We start from the raw sequence: 20,604 nt of genomic DNA on the forward strand, positions 1-20,604 counted from the left end.
CGCATGTAAATTGAGAGCCGGGAAATTGATTCAATTTCCTTGGATATCTTGTATGAAAATCGAACCGCATGTAATTTTTAATTTCAGTTTCGATTTGAGAGATGAACAAGACCAAATCGAACTGTTCCACACATAAACAAATTCAAGTCGTGTTGTTTTGTCTTGCCAAAATTGCCACTATTTTACTGTAGTAATAACACTTTCCTATGTAGACCATAGTTAGTAAAATACGGAAAGGAAAAGTACGAATAAAAAATGTACATAGTTTGTTTGGCAAAAATGTGGAAAAATACAATTAAAAAGTTCGGCCATTATATAATATTTTAATATAATATATTTAAAAATATATTAATTCTATTCAATAAATGTAAAAGATATGTGTATAATACGTGAATTTTGTCTATATTATTGAAAATTTGTAAAAAAATGTGTTTTAAACGTAAAAAATACTTAAGTACGTATATAATATGTGTATTATACGTTTGAATTTAAAAACAGAAGTATTTTTGAAAAAATACGTGTGTACGTATGGGAAAATGCTAACTAGGATGTAGACTACTAAAAAAAAACATTTTCTTATGCAACGTTTTTCCTCTTATCTACTAAAAATTCTTGTCCGAGATAATTACAAGTCACAAGGTCTTTGTGGCCTGTGGGCAATGCCACGTGGAAATTACGTTGGCTTCCGACTGAACAGGAGACGTTGAAATCCATTTCGCTGCCTCAACGCCTGCCTTTCCTCCACAAACCGTCCCACAAACTGTCAAACGCAGTCACATACAAGGCTTATTGGATTAATCTCTATCTCTCTTTCTCATACATACATAGTTTCAAACCCACAGGCCTCAAACGTGTGTACTTTTCGTCCTCATCTTTTGGTTCTCTTTCTTTTTTGGGTCTGGCTCTTTTGGGCCAATAATTCCTCAGAACGCTGAAAAAGGAAGGAGATTCAGGGGGGCCAACTGACTCAGCTGAGCTCTGTGTGTTTTTATTCAAATATATGCAAAATAACTTCTGGGTTTTGTAACTTTACAGCAAAGAGTCCTTGTGGTTTCTTCAATGTGGGTATTCTTGTGTCATCAGCCTCAGCACTATGTTGGAGTCAGTGACTTATTTTGAAAGCTCTAAGGTACCCTCTAACATCCATTGTATAACTCAAAGTTTCAAACTTTAAGCTCCACTCATTATTTGGTAATTTTCTTAGATTAGTGTTTCCATTTCTTTGCTTTCTTGAGACTTGAATTACCGCACTTACCACACTAATAAGTCCCATCTGATTTGTGGATAAGGCTGATTGAGTTTCTTTTCTTCAAAAAGGAAAAAGAAAAAGCATTAATAGAAAGGCATAATTTCTTCATGGCAATGTTACTAAGTTAGGTTTCTTGATGAATCCAAGTCTTTTGTAGTATATTTGGTATGTATATGTGAGCGCATTGTTCGGCTTCAGCTCATATATTTGGAGATGAATACTTTTTTTTTTGGGATTGCCCAAGAAGATTTGAAAACCATATGTAACTTTTCAGTCTTGTTACTTATCCTATTTATTACATCATTACATGTCTACCAAATGATGAACTAAATAATGTTTTTTTCCTTTAGGTGACCACCAGTAGGGAACAATTTAAAGCAGTTTGGAAAATTGACAATTAGTTAGGACTTCAAATGCTGATTAATTTGTAAAATTATTCTAACTGTCATTTATTTGCTAAAACTTTTGGCAAATTTTCCAAATAATATGTCAAAGTTTTCAATCCACAACAGGAAAACAGAGTATGAAATCAGCCAAAGTTTCAGAATTATTGTTTAAAATCCAAAGCCATTAAGTTTTCCATGCTTCTTTATACTACATTTTGATGTTGGATTAAACTAGTAATTTGAAACTGTTCTATGTTCACATCCTTATTAGAAAACTAAATGGTGGTAGTACTAGTCTTTATCTTTTGCTCTCTTCCTTGCAGGGATACAACACTATCAAACAAAAGAGGCCATTTATGGCCTGCTCTCTAGCCTTATCACGGTTTTGTGGGCGTTCTTTTATTCCATATTCTAGCAACCAGCAAATGAATCCAATATCATATGCCACCAATTACAAGATGAGGCATCCCCCCTTTGTTTCAAGAAATTTCTTAGGAAATCCTTTGTTAGCTGCTTCTGTATACAGCTGGAGAGGACTTGATTTCTCAAACCATGGACCAGCCCACTCAGAAAGATTTCGGATGTATGCAGCACTTGATGTTGCCACCGCTGTTGATGTTATTAATGATTTGGGATTTGATACTTTGACGTTCTTAGCTGTTACTGTCATTATCGTTCCTGCATTCAAGATCATCAAAGCCAGCCCTGTAAGATTGTTGTTGTATCTCGCCTTTTGTTTTCATTCTTCTTCTTATTATTGTCCTTTGGCATTAAGATGATTGCACACATTGTTTTCATAATATGTGTGCAATATGGGCAAGCATGTGGTAAGTAAGGGAGGAGTATTTGTGTATATGCTACGTATTTTTTTTTTTACGCATATGTGTCCAGTGTCCACCCATGTGCGTTTTTATGTGCAAACTTGGAAATCCATGCTTGCATATAACCATGTTTTGTTAATTACATTAGATGGCTTTGTAGATGACATCCAGCGTATGTTATGGCTTTCAGATTCTTGGTTTCTTCTTCGCGGGGATTGTACTCAATCAGTTTGGCTTGATTCGAAATCTTACAGATGTGAAAGTTTTGTCTGAATGGGGGATTCTTTTCTTGGTAAGCATTCTTTCTTGATGTTGTACTGTTGGAACAGTTTAATTCTGTGGCATTTTATTCTTATGCTGTACCTGTACCATGTTTATGAATACTGCAAATTCATCATCTTGGTTTGTGATAGTGCAAATTCATCTCTATTTTTCCCCCTTTATATTAAACTTCTATTGTCCTTGAGATTTGAACTCAGAACCTCATACAAAATGAGAGTAAATGCCACTAGACCAAATGGTCATTTTCGATATACATTATTGGTCTATTCCTTAACAACTTAAGCTTTTGGGGTCAAATGGTTATCTAACATATTATCAGACCTTGATTGCATGATGTCATGAGTCTGGAACCTCCTACCGGGCATACCCCACTTTTTTGTTGGTTGGCGAAGTGCAGGGTGGGGCTGCACCTATATGTTTCCCTCTTTGTATTTCTCTGCCTCTTCAGGATAGGGCAGCAGGTGAGGATGGTGTTAGCTTGATATACATTATTTTACCATTCCTTACCAACTTAAGCTTTTGGGTCCAATGGTGCTTGGGATGAACCAATAAGCAATTTTTTTGGTCACCCCTGTGTGCTTCCTATGTGCAAGGGGGTGTCCTTTTGCTTTTACAAAGGAAAAAAAAAGAGGAAAAGAATCTCTTGTCATCTTTATTTTTTGATGCTCAAACATAAGTACATCCAGTTTAAATTAGTTTTCTATTGGTTGATTACTGGATGCACCTAACTGTGATACTAAAAGTAAGAAAGATACAAGTGTTCAGGGATCATTAGCTGGACTTAGTGAGGATTATGGACAGGGAAATATCCGGGGAGAGGTTTTTGGAAGATGTGTTCCTTTTCTTTGCATAATGTTTTCTTAGACGTATGCCATTTTTCTTTCTGAATTTTTCAAAGAAGCTTATAGTCCTCACATGATGATATGTTGGTCCATACATACCTCTTAAATTGTACTTCTGTAATTATGACTGTTATGTTTTCCCTTTCAGCTATTTGAGATGGGCTTGGAGCTTTCTTTTTCACGTCTAAAGGCTCTTGCAAAATATGCCTTTGGCATGGGATTAACTCAGGTAAATCGTTGACTAAAAGCAGAACTCGCTGTTTCTAGTGTCTCAGTAGTTGTGTATATGAGATGCTTGATATTTTTCTCTTTATTGAGCATAATTATGAAACACAAACTGGAGTAGTTAGGGTATGAGTTAATAAAAACATCAGATACATGTGATATAGCTGGAAAAATGTGCTTTTGGAATAAGAAGAAATCAAATGAGTATTCATCATGAATAGTTAAGACAAAAATTGAATTGCTATTCCTAATCCTATTCATTCTTTTGGCTCAGGGAGTGGAACAGATAGCAGGAATAAATAGAGATTGCATTTCAATGATTAGTTTGCTAAATAGATTAATTGAATGGTGTCAAATAACAGAAATTGAATTGCTCTCAATCTGTGAAAAGTTATTTATACAAGCAAATTACTGTCTAGTAACAAATTTCCTTTCTTAGATCTCTCTCTCTCTCTCTCTCTCTCTCTCTCTCTCTCTCTCTCTGTGAGTAAAGTAATGAAATAAATAAAGCACCAGGTTGGTCTTAATGGGACAAGCACAAATTCTCTCAAGTAAGCTCTTCTCTGTAGTGCTATTGCTTACTTGTGGTTCCCACTTTTTTGGACAAGACTTGAGACCTCCTCTCTGGTATGAACAAACGAAGCATGCTTTACTTCATGCTCAGTTGAGGGAATTGCCACTCTGATCGACTGATCAGTCTGCAGAGTCATTCATTTCCGCCACCCTATTACCTATCAGCATGTCATAACATTACATAAAATTTAATTTGGTTGTACTGTTAGTTGTATGATTGAACTAGAAACTTAATAGGGAAAGTTGCATATCTTAAGGGCTAAGGCTATTGCAATACCTTTGTTTTCGGAGAATTCCATGTAAAATTGTTTTAGTTAGTAAAGAAATACTATAACACATTGAGACATTTTGTCTTAATGGAAGTGTACTCGGTACTTTTTTGTTGATTAATAATTTTAAACACCTTGTTATACAACCATTGTCATTAGTTAGTCCTATTTCTCTTTGTCTGCATCTTATATGTTAAGCTTGTGTTTACTTTTCATGAATGCTTTTTTAATTGCATTGGAAAAAATAACCATTTTATAGTGCTGCTGCTGGAATTTTGACATTTTTTCTTCTTCTCAATTTTCTTCCTCTTGAAGGTCGTATTGTCTACTCTTGCTTTCACAGCCTTCGAACTTCCTCCAAATGGGGCTATTGGAACCAGAATTTTGACGTTCCTCTTTAACTCAAGGCCTGATTTGGTGAGAACTCTGCTCCATAGAACATTTTAAACATTTTAACCTATGATTTCATTCTATGTAACCTTATATTACGAAGCTTTTGACTTAGTTATTTATTGGACTCCACTTTATCATAGTTTTCAGGCTTGCATCCATTTCAGGTGTAGTGCTGACAGTTTTCTTATTTTTTTCTCTTCTTCTCAGCTTATAGGAAATATGGTTTTCATAACTTAATTAAGATTTTAGCTAATGGGCACGGTAGCTAAGCTAGTGGCTAGTTGCACATATCAGGTGTTATGTTATTCTTATTCATCCCTTCTATCCTTAAATTCAGGATGGTATTACTTTTTATGTTCTTAATTTCACATCTTATTTGTCTTACGCTGCTGTATTAGTTTTATGTCATAAAAACGCCATGATGATAGAGCTTCAACCTACTGTTCATTGATTCATATGCTATATGCATAACATATGTACAGCTGCACGCCATTTCTTAAAACAGTTGAGTTACTAGACTGCTAGATAGTTAGGGTTAGCTTTAGAGGTAGGCAGACTATGTTAAATTAGAATGTGGGTGCTATTGAAAACCCTTAGAGGGATAATGTAAAAGTGTCAAAGTGATGCTTACTGTGTCCCACACCTGCACTTTATGATTCATGATTGGTCCCTTCAGCTTATAGAATTTTTTTTTCCTCTCTTTCCTTTGGAATGCATGAATTGTTTCCGTTTCCTCAAATACCAACTTGGAAAATCCTAATTCTACGTTCTTGAAGCATTTCCACATATTTTTGTTTGCTGTTGTGTATTGATTAGTTTTTGGTACATAATTGTCATACTAGTACATTTTGCCGTTATATTTTGTAGCACTAAATATTTTCTTTTATTTAAGTAGTTATACTACATCAATTTGTTTCTTTACTACCAGCTATACCATTTATGTTGAAGTTGTGTGAAAGGTAATACACTAAAACCATAAAATAAAACCAATGGTGGTGTTCTGTCTTATGACTTTGACTACTGAAGTGCAAAGTTCTTACCGTGGTGACAAAATTTTGAAACTTGAATGTAAATTTTGCTTTCAAGTTCATAAAGTTTTCATTATGTTTAAAATCACTGGTGGTCTGTCTTTTAGTGCTTCCAACTGCATCATGATACAGAAAGCCCTCTGTCCCAGCCATTATTAACCTTTTCTTTTTTTGTGTACATCCTTTTGTAATAGGTCAACATCAGAAGCATTGATGAAGCCGTAGTGATTGGTGCTGCTCTCTCTCTCTCTTCTTCAGCTTTTGTACTTCAGGTAATTTAAATATAAAAATGCTTATATTGATTTTTCAGATGAACAAGTATATTTCGATTAGCTGCTATTATCACTACAGATATAGTGGTTCCGTAACATGGTTAGTTATATTCAAGCCAAAGTGATCATTTACTTTTTTGTCTCTCTGTCTTTTGCTAAGCTAAAGCGATAGTGTATTGTATAAGTATTTCTTCTTTTTGTCTAGTCTGTGGTTGTGATAAAATACCCAGTTCAATGGTTGTACAATGGCATTTTAGTTTTCTAAGGAAGTATGAACAATGAGGCCTAGAAAAAAACTCCCATCACAGCTTCTTTTTGGTCCCTTGATTGGGCTCAATCAATGCAAGACATAGAAGATCCTATGGTGGGAATTTCAACGTTTCAGATAGTTTTGTGAGCATTCAGTATTTCGATTTGTTTAACTTCTTGCCTTTACAAGTTCTAAAATGGACAGCAATCCCAAATGTCAGGCAGTATTTCCCAAAGGTTCTTCTTTTGTTTCCATTTTCTTGTTACATGAGTCTTCTAATTGGATTTTCCCATTAAAATCCGTGGAACAAATCAAATTGCAAAGAATGGAACTAATTCTCTACTTTATTACTCATACCAATATATTTGCCGTTAATTTATTGCAATATCCTTAATGATATTTGATATTGCTGTGTAGAGCTTACATAGCATAATGTATAGCTACTTGCAGAGAAAGGTGAACTCCCTACAAGATTTGGCTCAGCAACTTTAGGGATACTTCTTTTACAGGTTCTATTTGAAACCACAATTGAAGTTACATATATATTTTTCCTTTTGGGGTTCAATTGTCTTGATTTGTTAAATTGAATGGAATAAGCAGTTTGGTGTTTCATTTTCTTTTAGTTCCCATTCTGGATTTTTCTAGGGTCATCATGCAAAGAGTATGATGTCAATAACTATTTTCTCCGCCACTGCTTGATATTTGCAGGACATAGCAGTCGTACCTCTCTTAGTCATACTTCCAGTGCTGGAAAGCCAGGTATATGAAAAATTCAATTAACTTTATAAGCTTAATGTGGAATTTGTTAGTAAATCATATTTGAATGTGCAATCTTGTTAATACATATTATCTATCCCTGATTCGTCTCTTGTCAGTTTTTGCACCTTTAATTTGGACTTTGCTGTTTTCTCTCTATTTGTTTCCTTTTAAAACCTTTTGGAGTTTGTCTGCTTTCAGATACAATTCACTTTTTGTTTATTTTTCTGCAGAACCTAGCGGAGGAAAGTATATGGCCAATGCTTCTGAAGGAAAGTCTAAAAGCCTTAGGTGGACTGGGTATTCTTTCTCTTGGAGGAAAATTCCTTCTTAGACGAGTGTTTGAGGTTTGCATGATAAACAGTACGGCTTAAGCTCTTTAGTATTTATTTTATATGTTATTTCTGGGCACTAAAATTTAGTTTGTAATATCAGTTTGTGGCAGAAGCAAGGAGCTCTGAGGCTTTTGTTGCGCTTTGCTTATTGACAGTTGCAGGGACCTCACTTATCACCCAGAAGTTGGGTTTCAGTGATACGGTTTGATATCACTTCTTAAACACGGAGCATATTTGAGATTAATACCTGCCCTTTCTATGTAATAGTTGAGCTTCATTGCATATGCAGCTTGGAGCATTTTTGGCTGGAGCACTATTAGCGGAAACAAATTTCCGGACACAGATTGAAGCTGATATAAGGCCATTTCGAGGCTTACTTCTTGGGTTATTTTTTGTGACTACAGGGACGTCCATTGACATGCCGGTACTGAAGTACTCTTTAGTTACAAACATCATTTGATGTTTCTGTTTTCAAGATTAATTTTTTTTTTTTTCTGAGAAACAATCTTTGAAATCGTTTTTGGCTGCCTGCATATTTTCACAGTTCTCTGTTTTAATTATTTCAATGACAGAATAATGTTTATGGACAAAGGGACAAGTAATCCCTTTTTTTTTGGTTCCGAAAATTGTTGACTAGGATTCATATGCCGGTGCATTTTAATATTTCCTTTCATTATTTTAATGATCTGATAAGTGGCCCTATTGTCTTGAAAAATAAAATAAAATGTATGGTGATTATTTCTGCAGACCTATGTAACATGAATGTCTCTTGACTCGCGTCTCATACCCAAAATTTTTAGATGCGGCAATAATAAAAAAGCAGAATAATCGCTAAAAATTCAGCATGCATTTCTCTTACACAATTCATATTTTCTTTTATATGCAGCTTCTTTTCCGAGAGTGGCCGAATGTGCTTTCACTCTTGGCAGGCTTGATTGTCATCAAGACACTGATCATAACAGCAATAGGCCCTCGTGTTGGGCTCACTTTAAAAGAAAGTGTAAGAATAGGATTGCTTCTATCTCAAGGAGGCGAGTTTGGATTTGTAGTGTTTTCTCTTGCAAACAGGTGAGCTATAAACTCATAACTCATAAGTTATATCACTGAATAATCTGTGACTACACATTTCAGGTTTGGTATTTGTTTTAAAATATTTCCTGCATTGTCGAAACAGGCTTGGTGTGCTACCACTTGAGCTTAACAAGTTGCTCATAATTGTTGTTGTCTTGTCAATGGCATTGACCCCATTGCTTAACGAAACTGGAAGAAGAGCTGCTGAATTTATTGGTGACAATTTAGATGCTGAGGATGTAAGTTACTTCATCATAGAATGCATTTGAAGATTTCTGGAGGCAACCATAGCAGGCCATTGATGTATCTTCTGGATTGAGTTTCCATGCATCAACTCCTTTAAATCATAACTCAAGTCCATAACACACTCATTTAAAGTTTTATCAGAAACTGAACAGAATCATTTGAAGTTTCTTAACTCTACTTTCACACTAATCCACTTTTTTGCTTTTGTGTTCTGATAAAATAGTACAACCATCAAGTTTTTCTGAATTAGTTTTAGAGTTATGATATGTCCATATCTTCAACTTCAATTTAGTGCCTGAGAAAACAAATGTGTGTAGAAAGCTGCTGAGGTGGTGAACTTTGATTCTAGTGAACCTGTTGTTATTCTTGGATTTGGACAAATGGGCCAGGTAAGGTTATAACTTACATTGTTCTACAAGATTTAAATTTTGAGTGAGCAGTAGTTCTCAGGTCCTATTGTAATTACTCTTCTTCTTCTTCTTCTTCTTCCTCCTCTTCTCTCTCTCTCTCTCTCTCTCTCTCTCTCTCTCTCTCTCTCTCTCTCTCTCTCTCTCTCATGTCCAGGTCCTTGCCAATTTCTTGTCCACTCCATTGGCCTCTGGGATAGATGGCGATAATGTGGGATGGCCATTTGTAGCTTTTGATCTTGACCCTTCTGTGGTGAAGGTTAGTAAAAATTTTATTTGTGATGCTTCCTATGTTAAACAGGATTTGATATGCATGAACATGATAATTCCTTTTCATTATATTTGAATGAGTAATACTTGAATACTTGCAATAAAGCAAGTGAAATCATCTTATTAGCCATAATTATCTGGTTGAAAAAGTCTGGATATTATAAATTTGATCAGAACTGTGGATTTTACATTGTTGGGTAGAAAGTAAGACATTGTTTCACACACCCTGAGAACGAAACGATAGCCAAAAATGGAATTTTGCATAGTTTAGTGTTCTTGAGTAGTGGGTTCTGATATGGCCCAAAAAAAGTAATTGGTTTTGAGAATGTTGTAATATTTTCTGATAGTATGAGGTCAGGGATCTCATCACTATGCATTAATCTTGATACCATTGAAGGTTCTATTTAACAGTGTTCAGGAGCTGAACGACACAAACGAATATTGTATTGCAAGCTACATATGTTGTTTGGGGACTCTAGATGCATCTTAGCATCTAGATTTCATATGTTGTTTGGGGACTAACTTTCTGGAGAAGGAAGGCTGTGTCATATATTATAGCTAAGTGGGAAAATATCTGTTTTCACCTGTAATTATTAGGTATTCAGTCTTTGAGATAAACATTTCATGAAGTTTACAAGTAAGTTTAAGTTTTTAAGAATTCCGTAAAATGCGAAATATGACAAGTTTTTTTCCTTGAGTTTAAGTTTCTTTGAGTGTATTATGTATGTACAAATGAATCTTTATGGAAAACCCGGACGGATATTGATAAGTATTATAATTGTTTTTAAGTAATGTATGGATATGGTGGAATGTATCTGATCCCACACATGCACTTCCCACGTCGAACATACACATTATGTATACTCGACTGGACCCCTATATACACTGTGTGAATGGAATGCAAAATATATTTACAAAAGATTTGAAACGTAAAAGTTAAAATTATTGAAAGTAGCTCATGTTGATTGGTATGTAAGAGAACATGGAGTGGTGGGAGATGCACGGCTTGTAAGTTAACCAAAAACCAGTTGATTTACCAAATTTATGTATTAAAATAACTGAAAATTTATTTTATACAGATGCTATGTTTGCACTAATGAAGTTTAATACAGCTAGAAGCCTATCCCTACATTTGGCTATTTATAGTAGTATACTGCTAACAATATTATTTTCGACCAAAAATACAGTACAAGATCTAAGTATTTGGAAGAATTATGTTGCATTGCAGGGGAAACTTTTTAACTAATTTTCTTGTGAAGTAGTTAAATTCCTGGAAATACTGGAAATACTGCTTACTTCTTGCATTAGAAGCATGGGAATCAGTTATGAAAAAGTTCATATTAGATTGCTTAATATGAGATTGAATTTTTTTTTCTGAGGAAAGAGTTTATTGCTGTCATTTATTTTCCTTAAACCTTATTATTATTATTTTTTTCCATAAAACACCTTATTAATTTTTTGAATTGACATTTGAAGCAAGTTTGATATCTGCTTTTAAACTGTAATGGAAAATTTATATGTTTTTAAAAGATCTTTTCTTCGTTTGGTATGTTAAAGATAAACTGATGCTATTTTAACCTTTTCATTCACAGGCGTCTAGAAAACTTGGTTTTCCAATTCTTTATGGGGATGGATCACGTCCAGCAGTTTTGCAATCTGCTGGTATCTCTTGCCCAAAAGCTGTCATGGTTATGTACACTGCAAGAAATAAAACAACTGAGGCAGTTCAAAGCCTTCGACTTGCTTTCCCTGCGGTAATGTTCTCTCTCCTCCTTGTTTGTCCATCCATTATACGCACATAAGATGTAATCATACAATGTAAACAGAAATATCCTTGTCTATTGCAGCATGGATTATCATTGAACTGAGTTTATCTAGTTTTGGAATTCCATTTCAAAGGACATTCAGTGGTTTTGAAATCCATTTTCCAGATGAAGCATGAAATTCTAATAGAGCAGTTGTCTTTCCTCTTCTTTTTGGTTATATATTTATCTCTACAGTTTATTAGTTATTAAAATATTTCTGTATATGGTTTCCCACTGACTCTGATACATGTCTCTGTGTATTCGTGTGTGGGGGTTCTCATTATGCATTAGAATGCTCTTCTACATTCGTCGGGCTCCTGGGATGGTTTGGTTATACATCATGCTCTGTGCCTAGTGAGATTGACAGCTTGGAGCTGACAGTATCTTGGTCGGGTTTGAGTTTTTATGCAAGGAACTCAGAGTGAATAAGGGATTGAGCAGATAATTTTGAGGGTTTCTTTTATTTTTATTTTCTATTCTTATAAGAGACAGATTTTTTAAAGCCTCAAAAGCAGAGAGGCATAGTGAACTAGATATCCACCAAAACAATACAAGAAAAACATATATAACAAAATCAAGACCAAAACCTCAAGTGCCAAACCCACAAACAGAACACATCCCTATCTTACAGCAGCTACTGGGTTTGACCATAGAATGAACTCGGAGGTTAGAATAAGAAAATATACTTATATTGAAGTGAATTGTAGAACCAATAAATGTGAATTGACATCTCAATCTAAGAGTCCCAGTCCTTTCCTGCCATACATAGTACCAGCTCAAGTGCTCTGAAGGCTAAATTCATTCCAATTAATAATTGACTTTAATTTTAATTTTTGGATCTTAGATTGATGTCTATTCTGTTCAGATCTTAAATCCTTTTCTGTACTCTTCCTCCTTGGTTTGAATGTCAATTTTATGGTGAAAATTCTAAATTTACAGGTCCCAATTTATGCCAGAGCTCTAGATCTCAAGCACCTTTTAGATCTGAAGAAAGCGGGTGCAACAGATGCTATTCTGGAAAGTGCAGAGGTATCAAATTAATTGATTGCATTTGTTTGAATTATTGAATTTGATAAGTCTTTTTATGATATAACTTTGTACCTAACTAAATATTTTAATTCATGCAGACAAGTTTGCAGCTGGGCTCTAAGCTTTTGAAAGGGTTTGGAGTTATGTCTGATGATGTGAACTTTCTCCGTCAGCTCATTCGTGATTCAATGGAGCTGCAAGCTCAAGAAGGAGTGAGCACAACTGATGATAGAGAACTTAATAGTCTGAAGCCTATGCAGGTACTTGCAAGTATATATTTTCCTGCACTGAAATTAATTTGTCTAATTTTATTGTTCATATTGATCTTCTGGATCAGAACTGATTTACAGCACCGTGCCATGACATGCATTTTCCTTTCTCTGGTTGAAATTGTATTAGCTTTTCATTTTGAGATGTTTGTGGTAAACAGATCTTTCAAGAATGACAAGGCATTTTAAATGGATATGATCATCTACTTAGGTTTTGACCCCAAATAGATCCTAAACATTATGAGAAGCTATGTTAAGTTTCGTTGAGGCCTGAGTTTATCAAGACATCATTCATAAATTATTCACAACATTCTCTGCAAGTGATTTTTCTATTTAGAATTCGATTTCTGAACTCATATGAACTGTCACTTTGGTTCTGCTAACATGCATTCCTTTTTCCCTAGTTCTCATTGTAATCTCTTGTATAGTCATGGTGGAGTACAGTTTGGCGACGTAAATTTCTTGCAACTTCAAGTTGAGCTACTTGAATTACTACTTTATCTTTAAAGTTCGTTCAATGTATATGATCTATGAGTTTTCATGCAGTAGGAAAGGATGATATATATAACTAATGGGTTTGCTTGACAAGGTGAGAGTTGCCGACTTGATTGATGACCCTGTACCCATTCCATCAACATCATCCGAAGACGAATCATGGGGGGTAAACCAGGAAAATGGTACTTATATCTTGACAACTGAGGGGGATGTGGATGAAGAAAATCCAGAAAACAGTGAGCTCCAACGGTCTGAGCGTACAGAAGAGGAAGGAGTTTCACATAGTGGCTTAGAAACAGAGAACAGTTTTGCAATGAAATCACAAGATGTTGATGGATCAAACTCTTGTTAAGGATGAACTGTAGTATAGGGGGAAACTAGTGTAAGCTTGATTTTTCACTCCAGTGAAATCATAATTCCTTGAAGGTGTAAAAAACTAGTCTGTTTTGGTTGGGACTAGCAATGCGCATAGGGACAAACTTTGTGATAGGGCGGCTAAAATTTGTTTCAGGGAAAGTAGCATGGGGGTGCTAATTCATTTTAGGGGGTGCGAATTCATTTTATCAAACCACAGGCTTGTATATTGTTGTAATTTTTTTAATTTTATGAAGTGCTTGAGAAAGAATGTTTTAGTTTTATTTTTTCTTGTGCTCTCATCTTAGTCTTACTCTACTTGTATTGTTATTATCCCGAGTTACAACCATGGTTCTTTGATGGGGAATGAAATATGCTTGAATTTAGAAATTTTACTATCACCTAGATTTAACAGTTTGATAGTATTTTTTTACAGTTTCTTGTTGAAAAGTTCAGATGTAGCTGATGACAATAGATTGGCTGCAGCACTGTTAAAGTATGCCTTTCGGCGCTGCTTTCTACATTGAATAATCAATAAAACCTGTGAGTTTGTACCACATCTTCAAAGTTTATCATCTTTAAAGTCTTCTTCGGATTTTTATGCACAGTGGCATCAGTTCGATGCGTGGAAATGGGGTGTTTAAAACATTCAAACAAGGATAATTCAAGGAGAATATGAGGATAATTAAGCCTTGATGAAAATGAGGAAGAATTAACAAAAGAGGGTGGAAATAATGAGCAAAGAGAAAAAGATGAAAAGAGAGAAACAAATATCTATCTCGAGATCTCCACCATGAACCAAACAAGGAAAGTACGTAGTATGGTGTGAAAAGCATGCTTCATATCATAGTCACTGATGAAGGTGGGAGGTCAGTGGAAAAGTGTCTTCCTTGGATGAAAGCTTTTCAAAGAAAGGCCATGAGAATAGTGATTTGGATAACAAAAGTAAAGATGGATGAAAGACCTTGACTTTGAGTGTGTGAACCACATATTTGCTGGGTTTTGAAAGTTCCTCTGGAGCTACACTACACAGATTTAACATCAACCAAACTGAAATTCTCCTCTTGTTCAGATCCATTCCATTTCCAGATCCAACTATTCTCATCTCATCCTCGTTTTGTTTTGGTGCTGTTGTTGCTGCTAGAAATGGACCCAGCAAGCCTAGTTTTATCCCCTGCCCTTCAAGTCATCTTTGACAGATTGGCCTCCCCAGCCCTAGAAAAGCTTGCTGCTATCTGGGGTGTTGAGGACAACTTCCACAGCCTACGAGATGCCTTGATGAGGACTCAAGCTATTCTTCAAGATGCAGAGGAGGAACAACTAACCAACAAATCTGTTAAGCTTTGGTTGTCAAACCTCAAGAATGCTGCTTCTGATTCTGAGGACCTTCTGGACTTGTTTATCGCTCACGAAGCCATCGACAGTGTTGACTTTGAAACCAGAGTAGTTTTTTTGCTGCTATGATGTTGAATAATTTAGAAAGAATTAGAAAAGGATATGATGCTGAAAAAATTAGAAAGACACTCCGCATCTTAGAAAAGACGGTGAATGAGGGACTCTCAAGATTTAATTTTAGAGAGCCTAGCAGAGGAGATAGACGATCTACCATAAGGGAGACTGGCTCTTGCGCTGTTGACTCAGAGATATATGGAAGAGATGATGAGAAAAAGACGTTAGTTAAATTGTTACTATCTTATGAAACATCCCAGGATGGATATGCAACTTGTATTCCAGTAATTGGTATTGGAGGAATTGGCAAGACCACTCTTACTCAGTTGGCTTATAATGATGAGGGCGTACTCAAACACTTCAATACTAGAATATGGATTTTTGTTTCTGAGGATTTCAATGTCAAGAAGATTATGAAGACAGCCATTGAGCGTGCAACTAAGCATAAATACAAGTTCTCGGATATTGACTCACTTCAATCTGAGCTTTGGAAATCACTGCACAATAAAAGATATCTGATCGTGTTAGATGATCTTTGGACGGAAGACCAGGATGATTGGGACAAACTAAGACCTTTGTTTAGACAGGGTGTTGATGGATGCAAAATCATTGTCACTACCCGCAGTAAAAAAATTCCATTGATGATGGACTTTCCAAATTCACCATTTTTTCTGAATGGTTTGACTGATGTTGATTGCTGGTCTTTGTTCAAGCAGCGAGCTTTTCAACAGGGAGAAGAAGAGAAGTATCCAAATCTTTGGCGGATTGGAAAGAAAATTGTCAAAAAATGTGGAGGTGTGCCATTAGCGGCAAAAAGTTTGGGAAGTTCAATGCGCTTGAAAAGAGAAAAAAAACAGTGGTTATTTATGCGAGATTGTGAACTGTGGGAATTAGATGAAAGCGAAAATAAAGTTTTACCTGCCCTGATGTTGAGTTATCATCATCTACCATCATATGTTAGGCAATGCTTTGCATTCTGCTCAATATTTCCCAAAAATTATGAATTCAAGAAGCATAACTTAATTCATCTGTGGATGGCAGAAGGCTTAATTCCACAAGAGGGAAGCAAGAGACCTGAAGACATTGGTGAAGAATACTTTTCTGAATTGTTGTGGATATCTTTCTTGCAACAAGTACAACCATGTGATGGTGGAGGAATAATGGGATACAAAATGAACGATGTCATTCATGATCTTGCAAGATATGTTGCAGGAAAAGAATCTGTGGTACTTGAACATGGTCTTGCACCAAATAGGTCAGCACAGGTTCGCCACTCATCTGTTGTTTATACGAATGGTGCAATTAAAATTCCAGAAACTCTATATGAAGAAAAACATTTGCGAACTCTCGTATTGATCGGAGATTCTGGCTCGTTACAGAACGGAGACAAAATTTATTCAAGTTTTGAATACTTGCGAGTGCTAGATCTCAACAAATGTGATCTTGTTGATCTGCCGAATTCCTTGGGTGGCTTGATATGTTTGAGGTATCTGGACTTGTCTTACACAACTATCACCCAGTTACCTGAAAGCGTACAGTATCTGTTCGCTTTGCAGACCCTAAACCTAATTGGTTGCCATAATCTTGAATCTTTGCCTTTTTTGGGACACATGACCAGCCTAAGACATCTTAACTTAAGTGGATGTGGAAGTCTGACTGAAATGCCGCGTGGTATTGGACGGTTAGTTCAACTTCAGACATTGCCATTTTTTGTCGCGAGCAATATATGGAATTTCGGGAATCTCAATCTGTTGACAAATTTAAATCTTTGTGGGGAGTTGAATATTAGTCGCTTGGAGAATATTGAATATGCTACAACAGCGAAATCAGCAGGATTGGCAATGAAGAAAAATCTTGAGTCATTGGGACTATACTGGGGTATCATTCCGGAAATTAATAAAGATTCATTCGCAAATTTACCTAATGCCCGACCTCAAGTAGGTGTCTCAGGATCACACACAGCGCCGCAACAGCTTAGAACTTATCTTGCAGGACTACGACAGGGACCTGAAAAAGTTATTCAAGGCCTGCAACCACACAAAAATCTGAAAAAGCTACTTATAGATGGGTACCCAGGAACCAAATTTCCTCATTGGGTTCTCCCAAATCTTATTGCCGCTGATTTCACCAACTGTGGAAGTTGTGAACATCTTCCAGCTCTTGGGAATCTTCCGCTACTTAAGACGCTCTCTCTGCATGGAATGCATGGCGTTAAGAGCATTGGTACAGAGTTCTATGGTGACGGTACACACATTTGGTTTCCCTCACTCGAAGAACTATCAATAAGTGATTTTGCAAACTTGGAAGAGTGGTCAAATGCAAATGATGGAAATGAATTCCAATTCCCTAAATTGAAGGAATTAACTGTAAAGAGTTGCCCAAACTTAGCACATATACCCTTACCTCAGTCCCTTCAACATTTGGAGCTGCGGGACTGTAATCCAATGATGATGTCCGTAGCAGATTTAAGTTTGCTATCTGTGCTTATTCTAGAAAAAATTCCAGACCTAGTGTCTCTTCCGGATGGCCTCTTTGCATCACCTAATCTGTCTTCCTTGAAGATTTTGTCTTGCCCCAAGCTTCATTCAATGCCTTTGCACATGCCAAACCTTAGTTCTCTGAAATCATTGACTATTCATTGGTGTGAAGAGCTGGCCTCTCTGCCACAAAGTTTGCAGAACCTCAAAGCTCTGGAGTCACTGGAGATTAGTGACTGCCACAGTCTAACATCCCTGCCAGATTGTGGAATTGCAGGTTTGGGTTCGCTTCAAACTTTGTCCATTGAAAACTGCAGTAACCTTACTTCTCTGTCCTCGAGTTTGGAACAGCTCACGTTGCTTGAGCACTTGACCATCAAGTACTGTCCAAAGCTTGGTTCTTTTCCAGCAGGTGTGCAACACCTCTCCTCCCTTCGAAATTTGATCGTTCTGGGCTGTCCTTGGTTTGATTCTCTGCCAGAAGGGTTGCAAAATGTCAAGACCCTGCAAAATTTGGAAATTAGAAGCTGCTCCAATCTAACAGCTTTGCCAGAATGGTTTGGGGCTCTTGATTGTCTTCGATCTTTGATCATATATGAATGTCCTGAGCTTGAGGAAAGATGTAGGCACGGTAGCGGTGAGGATTGGTTGAAAATAGCCCATGTCCAGCATAAGGACATTGGATCGCCTCAGGTAAGGTAGTCTGGCAAAACACGCGCTTCGGGTTCTCACTAAGAAACTTGTGTTTGACTGTCATCAACAAGCTATTTTCATTATGGTATGTCATACCTCCTGGTGTTGTGGTGTGCTTTTTTATTTTCTCTTTATATCGGATTTCTGTATTTCTATGTACAAAGCTGTTTTGAGAATCCTTTGGCTTTTTATTTGTATGGATGCTGTCATGGTTTTGTAGTCAATTCATGCCGTGGGTTTTCCTAGTCAAACACTTCTTTCCTTGCAACTGACCAGCTGGTACTGAGACAGGAGAAACTAGAAGGGAACGTAAATGAACCAACAATAATGCTTTCTAAGGAACGCAAAATTGTGTAGCAAACTATGTGGCATCTGCCACATCTTACTTGACAACATGAATAAAATGAGAAATCTAGAATACCAACATATATGATGTGTGTTGACAATTTTGTTTATTAAAAACAGATGATGTGGATCATTTGAGTTTGGTGTGAATGACTTTGTTCGTGAACCAGACGCAAAATTTTCTCTCCTTCTTCCTAATCCAAGTAATTGTTGTTTAGCTTCATATAAACCAGAATTCAATGTTTTTGACAAAAAGAAAACAAGCAAGAAGTCAATGTTATTTTCTTACTGAATAAATATTGCTTAAAGGGAGAGACTCTTATATCTCCTGCACTAAATCTCTAATTGCTACATTTAATCACAAAGAAATTTAGAAATAATTATGCAATATCATGTTAAAAAACAAAAGCATACACAGATAAAATCACATGATATGGATTAGAAAATACGACGGCTCATATCCTTGTGAAAGAAGCATTATAGTTCACAAGGAACCTTTGAACAAGATGCAGGAAACTCTCTCATAGACTATAAGGCCACCTCTAATGGAACTGGGCCAAACCCAAAATTTGGATTTTTAGCCCGAAAAGCTTCTCCAGCCATGTACACGAATGGGCTAAAAATGTAGTCTAGTGAAAAACCCAGCTGCTATTCCGCCTTGTCTATTGCCTGGATCAAAAATTGGTGGAGCCTACAAGCCCCATGCGTAGACATCATTCCAGCACATGTGATGGCGGACCCCATGCAAACATCATTCCAGCCCATTTGAGCTGCTGTTTTGTTTTTTTTTAAGGGATATTTGTAGAAATGTCACATAAATTTATATATCAGTTTCAATTTGTCACCTTAAAGAAAAATTTAAGCGATATATCACCTTAAGTTTTCAAAATTCATGACTTGTCATCTTGTATAGCAACATTGTAATATAGCGGGAGAAATAGTGTAAGCTTGATTTTTTACTCAAGTTAAATCATAATTCCTTGAAGGTGTCAAAAACTAGTCTATTTTGCTTGAGACTAGCAAGCAATGTGCACCACGTCTGCGCCATATGAGCTTTGGTATAGTTGACTGTTACCACATTGGGTTTTTTTAAAACATTATTCAAATAAGTTTAGGGTATAAAGTAAGTCAAAAATGAAGTTTTAAAGGCAAATGAAAGAAAGGAAAAAAATCAAAGAGAAAAATATGAAATAGACAAAATAATGAGAGTAAGCTCTATATTACTTTATGTTCATATCTAGGTTAATACTTCAAATTTGAATGGGATACCACAACCTTACAACATGCATCCCTATAGATAGGGAGGTTACAAAACATGGAATTTATAATGGTATGTTGACAAAAATAATACGTCGTAATCAATGATGAAGGTGGAAAAATGTCTTTCTTTTTGGGTGAAGGGTAGTGGGGAAATTTCTGCTGAAAAAGATGATAGAAGTGAGGTAATTGAGTGCAAGTTTTTCAAAGAGGGGCCATGAGAATAGTGATTAGGATAGATGATAGACCTTGGCTTTGAGTGTGAATCACATATGTTCTTGCTTTTGAACATCAATCAAATTGAAATTCTCCACTTGTTCAGATCCATTCCATTTTCAGATCCAACTATTCTCACCATTTTTGCCACCATCTTAGCCTTGTCGCTGCTAGAAATGGAAGCAGCAAGCATAGTTTTATCCCCTGCTTTGCAAGTGATCTTTGACAGATTGGCCTCCCCAGCCTTAAAAGTACTTGCTGATATCTGGGGTGTCGAGGACAACCGCAACAGCCTACAAGATTCCTTAATAAGAGTTCAAGCTATTCTTCAAGCTGCAGAGGATCAACAATTAACCAACAAATGTTATTATTATTATTATTATTATATATTATTCTGTATGGTCCTAGTCCCCTTTTGGTATCAGAGCCGTAAGCATTGAGTGAATTGAGTCTAAATCTGCTACTCATATCGCCCAAGTGGCTAATTTAAGTCTTCTGAGTTAGCAAGTCTCTCAAGTTTCTTCTAAGTTGGTAAGCCTC

At 36.1% G+C, this 20,604-nt stretch overlaps 1 protein-coding gene and 1 pseudogene across 3 annotated transcripts; both read left to right on the plus strand.

The window, feature by feature from the left end:
* Positions 1-651: 651 nt before the first annotated feature.
* LOC110745370 (K(+) efflux antiporter 3, chloroplastic-like) lies at positions 652-13,911 on the plus strand. 3 transcript variants are annotated; one of them, XM_088245463.1, is made up of 20 exons: positions 657-851; positions 1,036-1,129; positions 1,959-2,342; positions 2,647-2,748; positions 3,729-3,809; positions 4,963-5,064; positions 6,263-6,340; positions 7,031-7,099; positions 7,299-7,349; positions 7,580-7,693; positions 7,782-7,883; positions 7,971-8,105; positions 8,568-8,749; positions 8,856-8,991; positions 9,316-9,387; positions 9,563-9,664; positions 11,268-11,429; positions 12,420-12,509; positions 12,608-12,769; positions 13,368-13,911. In XM_088245463.1, the coding sequence occupies exons 2-20, from the start codon at positions 1,094-1,096 to the stop codon at positions 13,623-13,625; spliced, it is 2,418 nt and encodes an 805-aa protein (XP_088101589.1). In that variant the 5' UTR covers positions 657-851; positions 1,036-1,093; the 3' UTR covers positions 13,626-13,911. The 3 variants fall into 3 exon arrangements, with proteins under 3 accessions (XP_088101590.1, XP_088101589.1, XP_088101588.1); XM_088245464.1 differs by lacking the exon at positions 13,368-13,911 and adding an exon at positions 13,183-13,336 and having other exon boundaries at positions 652-1,129; XM_088245462.1 differs by having other exon boundaries at positions 657-1,129.
* Positions 13,912-14,110: 199 nt separating this feature from the next.
* Positions 14,111-18,443, plus strand: LOC110745369 (putative disease resistance protein RGA3; annotated as a pseudogene).
* The last annotated feature ends 2,161 nt before the right edge of the window (positions 18,444-20,604 follow it).

The sequence above is a fragment of the Prunus avium genome, chromosome 8 (assembly GCF_965620075.1).
Source record: "Prunus avium chromosome 8, drPruAviu1.hap1.1, whole genome shotgun sequence".
Lineage (NCBI taxonomy): Eukaryota > Viridiplantae > Streptophyta > Magnoliopsida > Rosales > Rosaceae > Prunus > Prunus avium.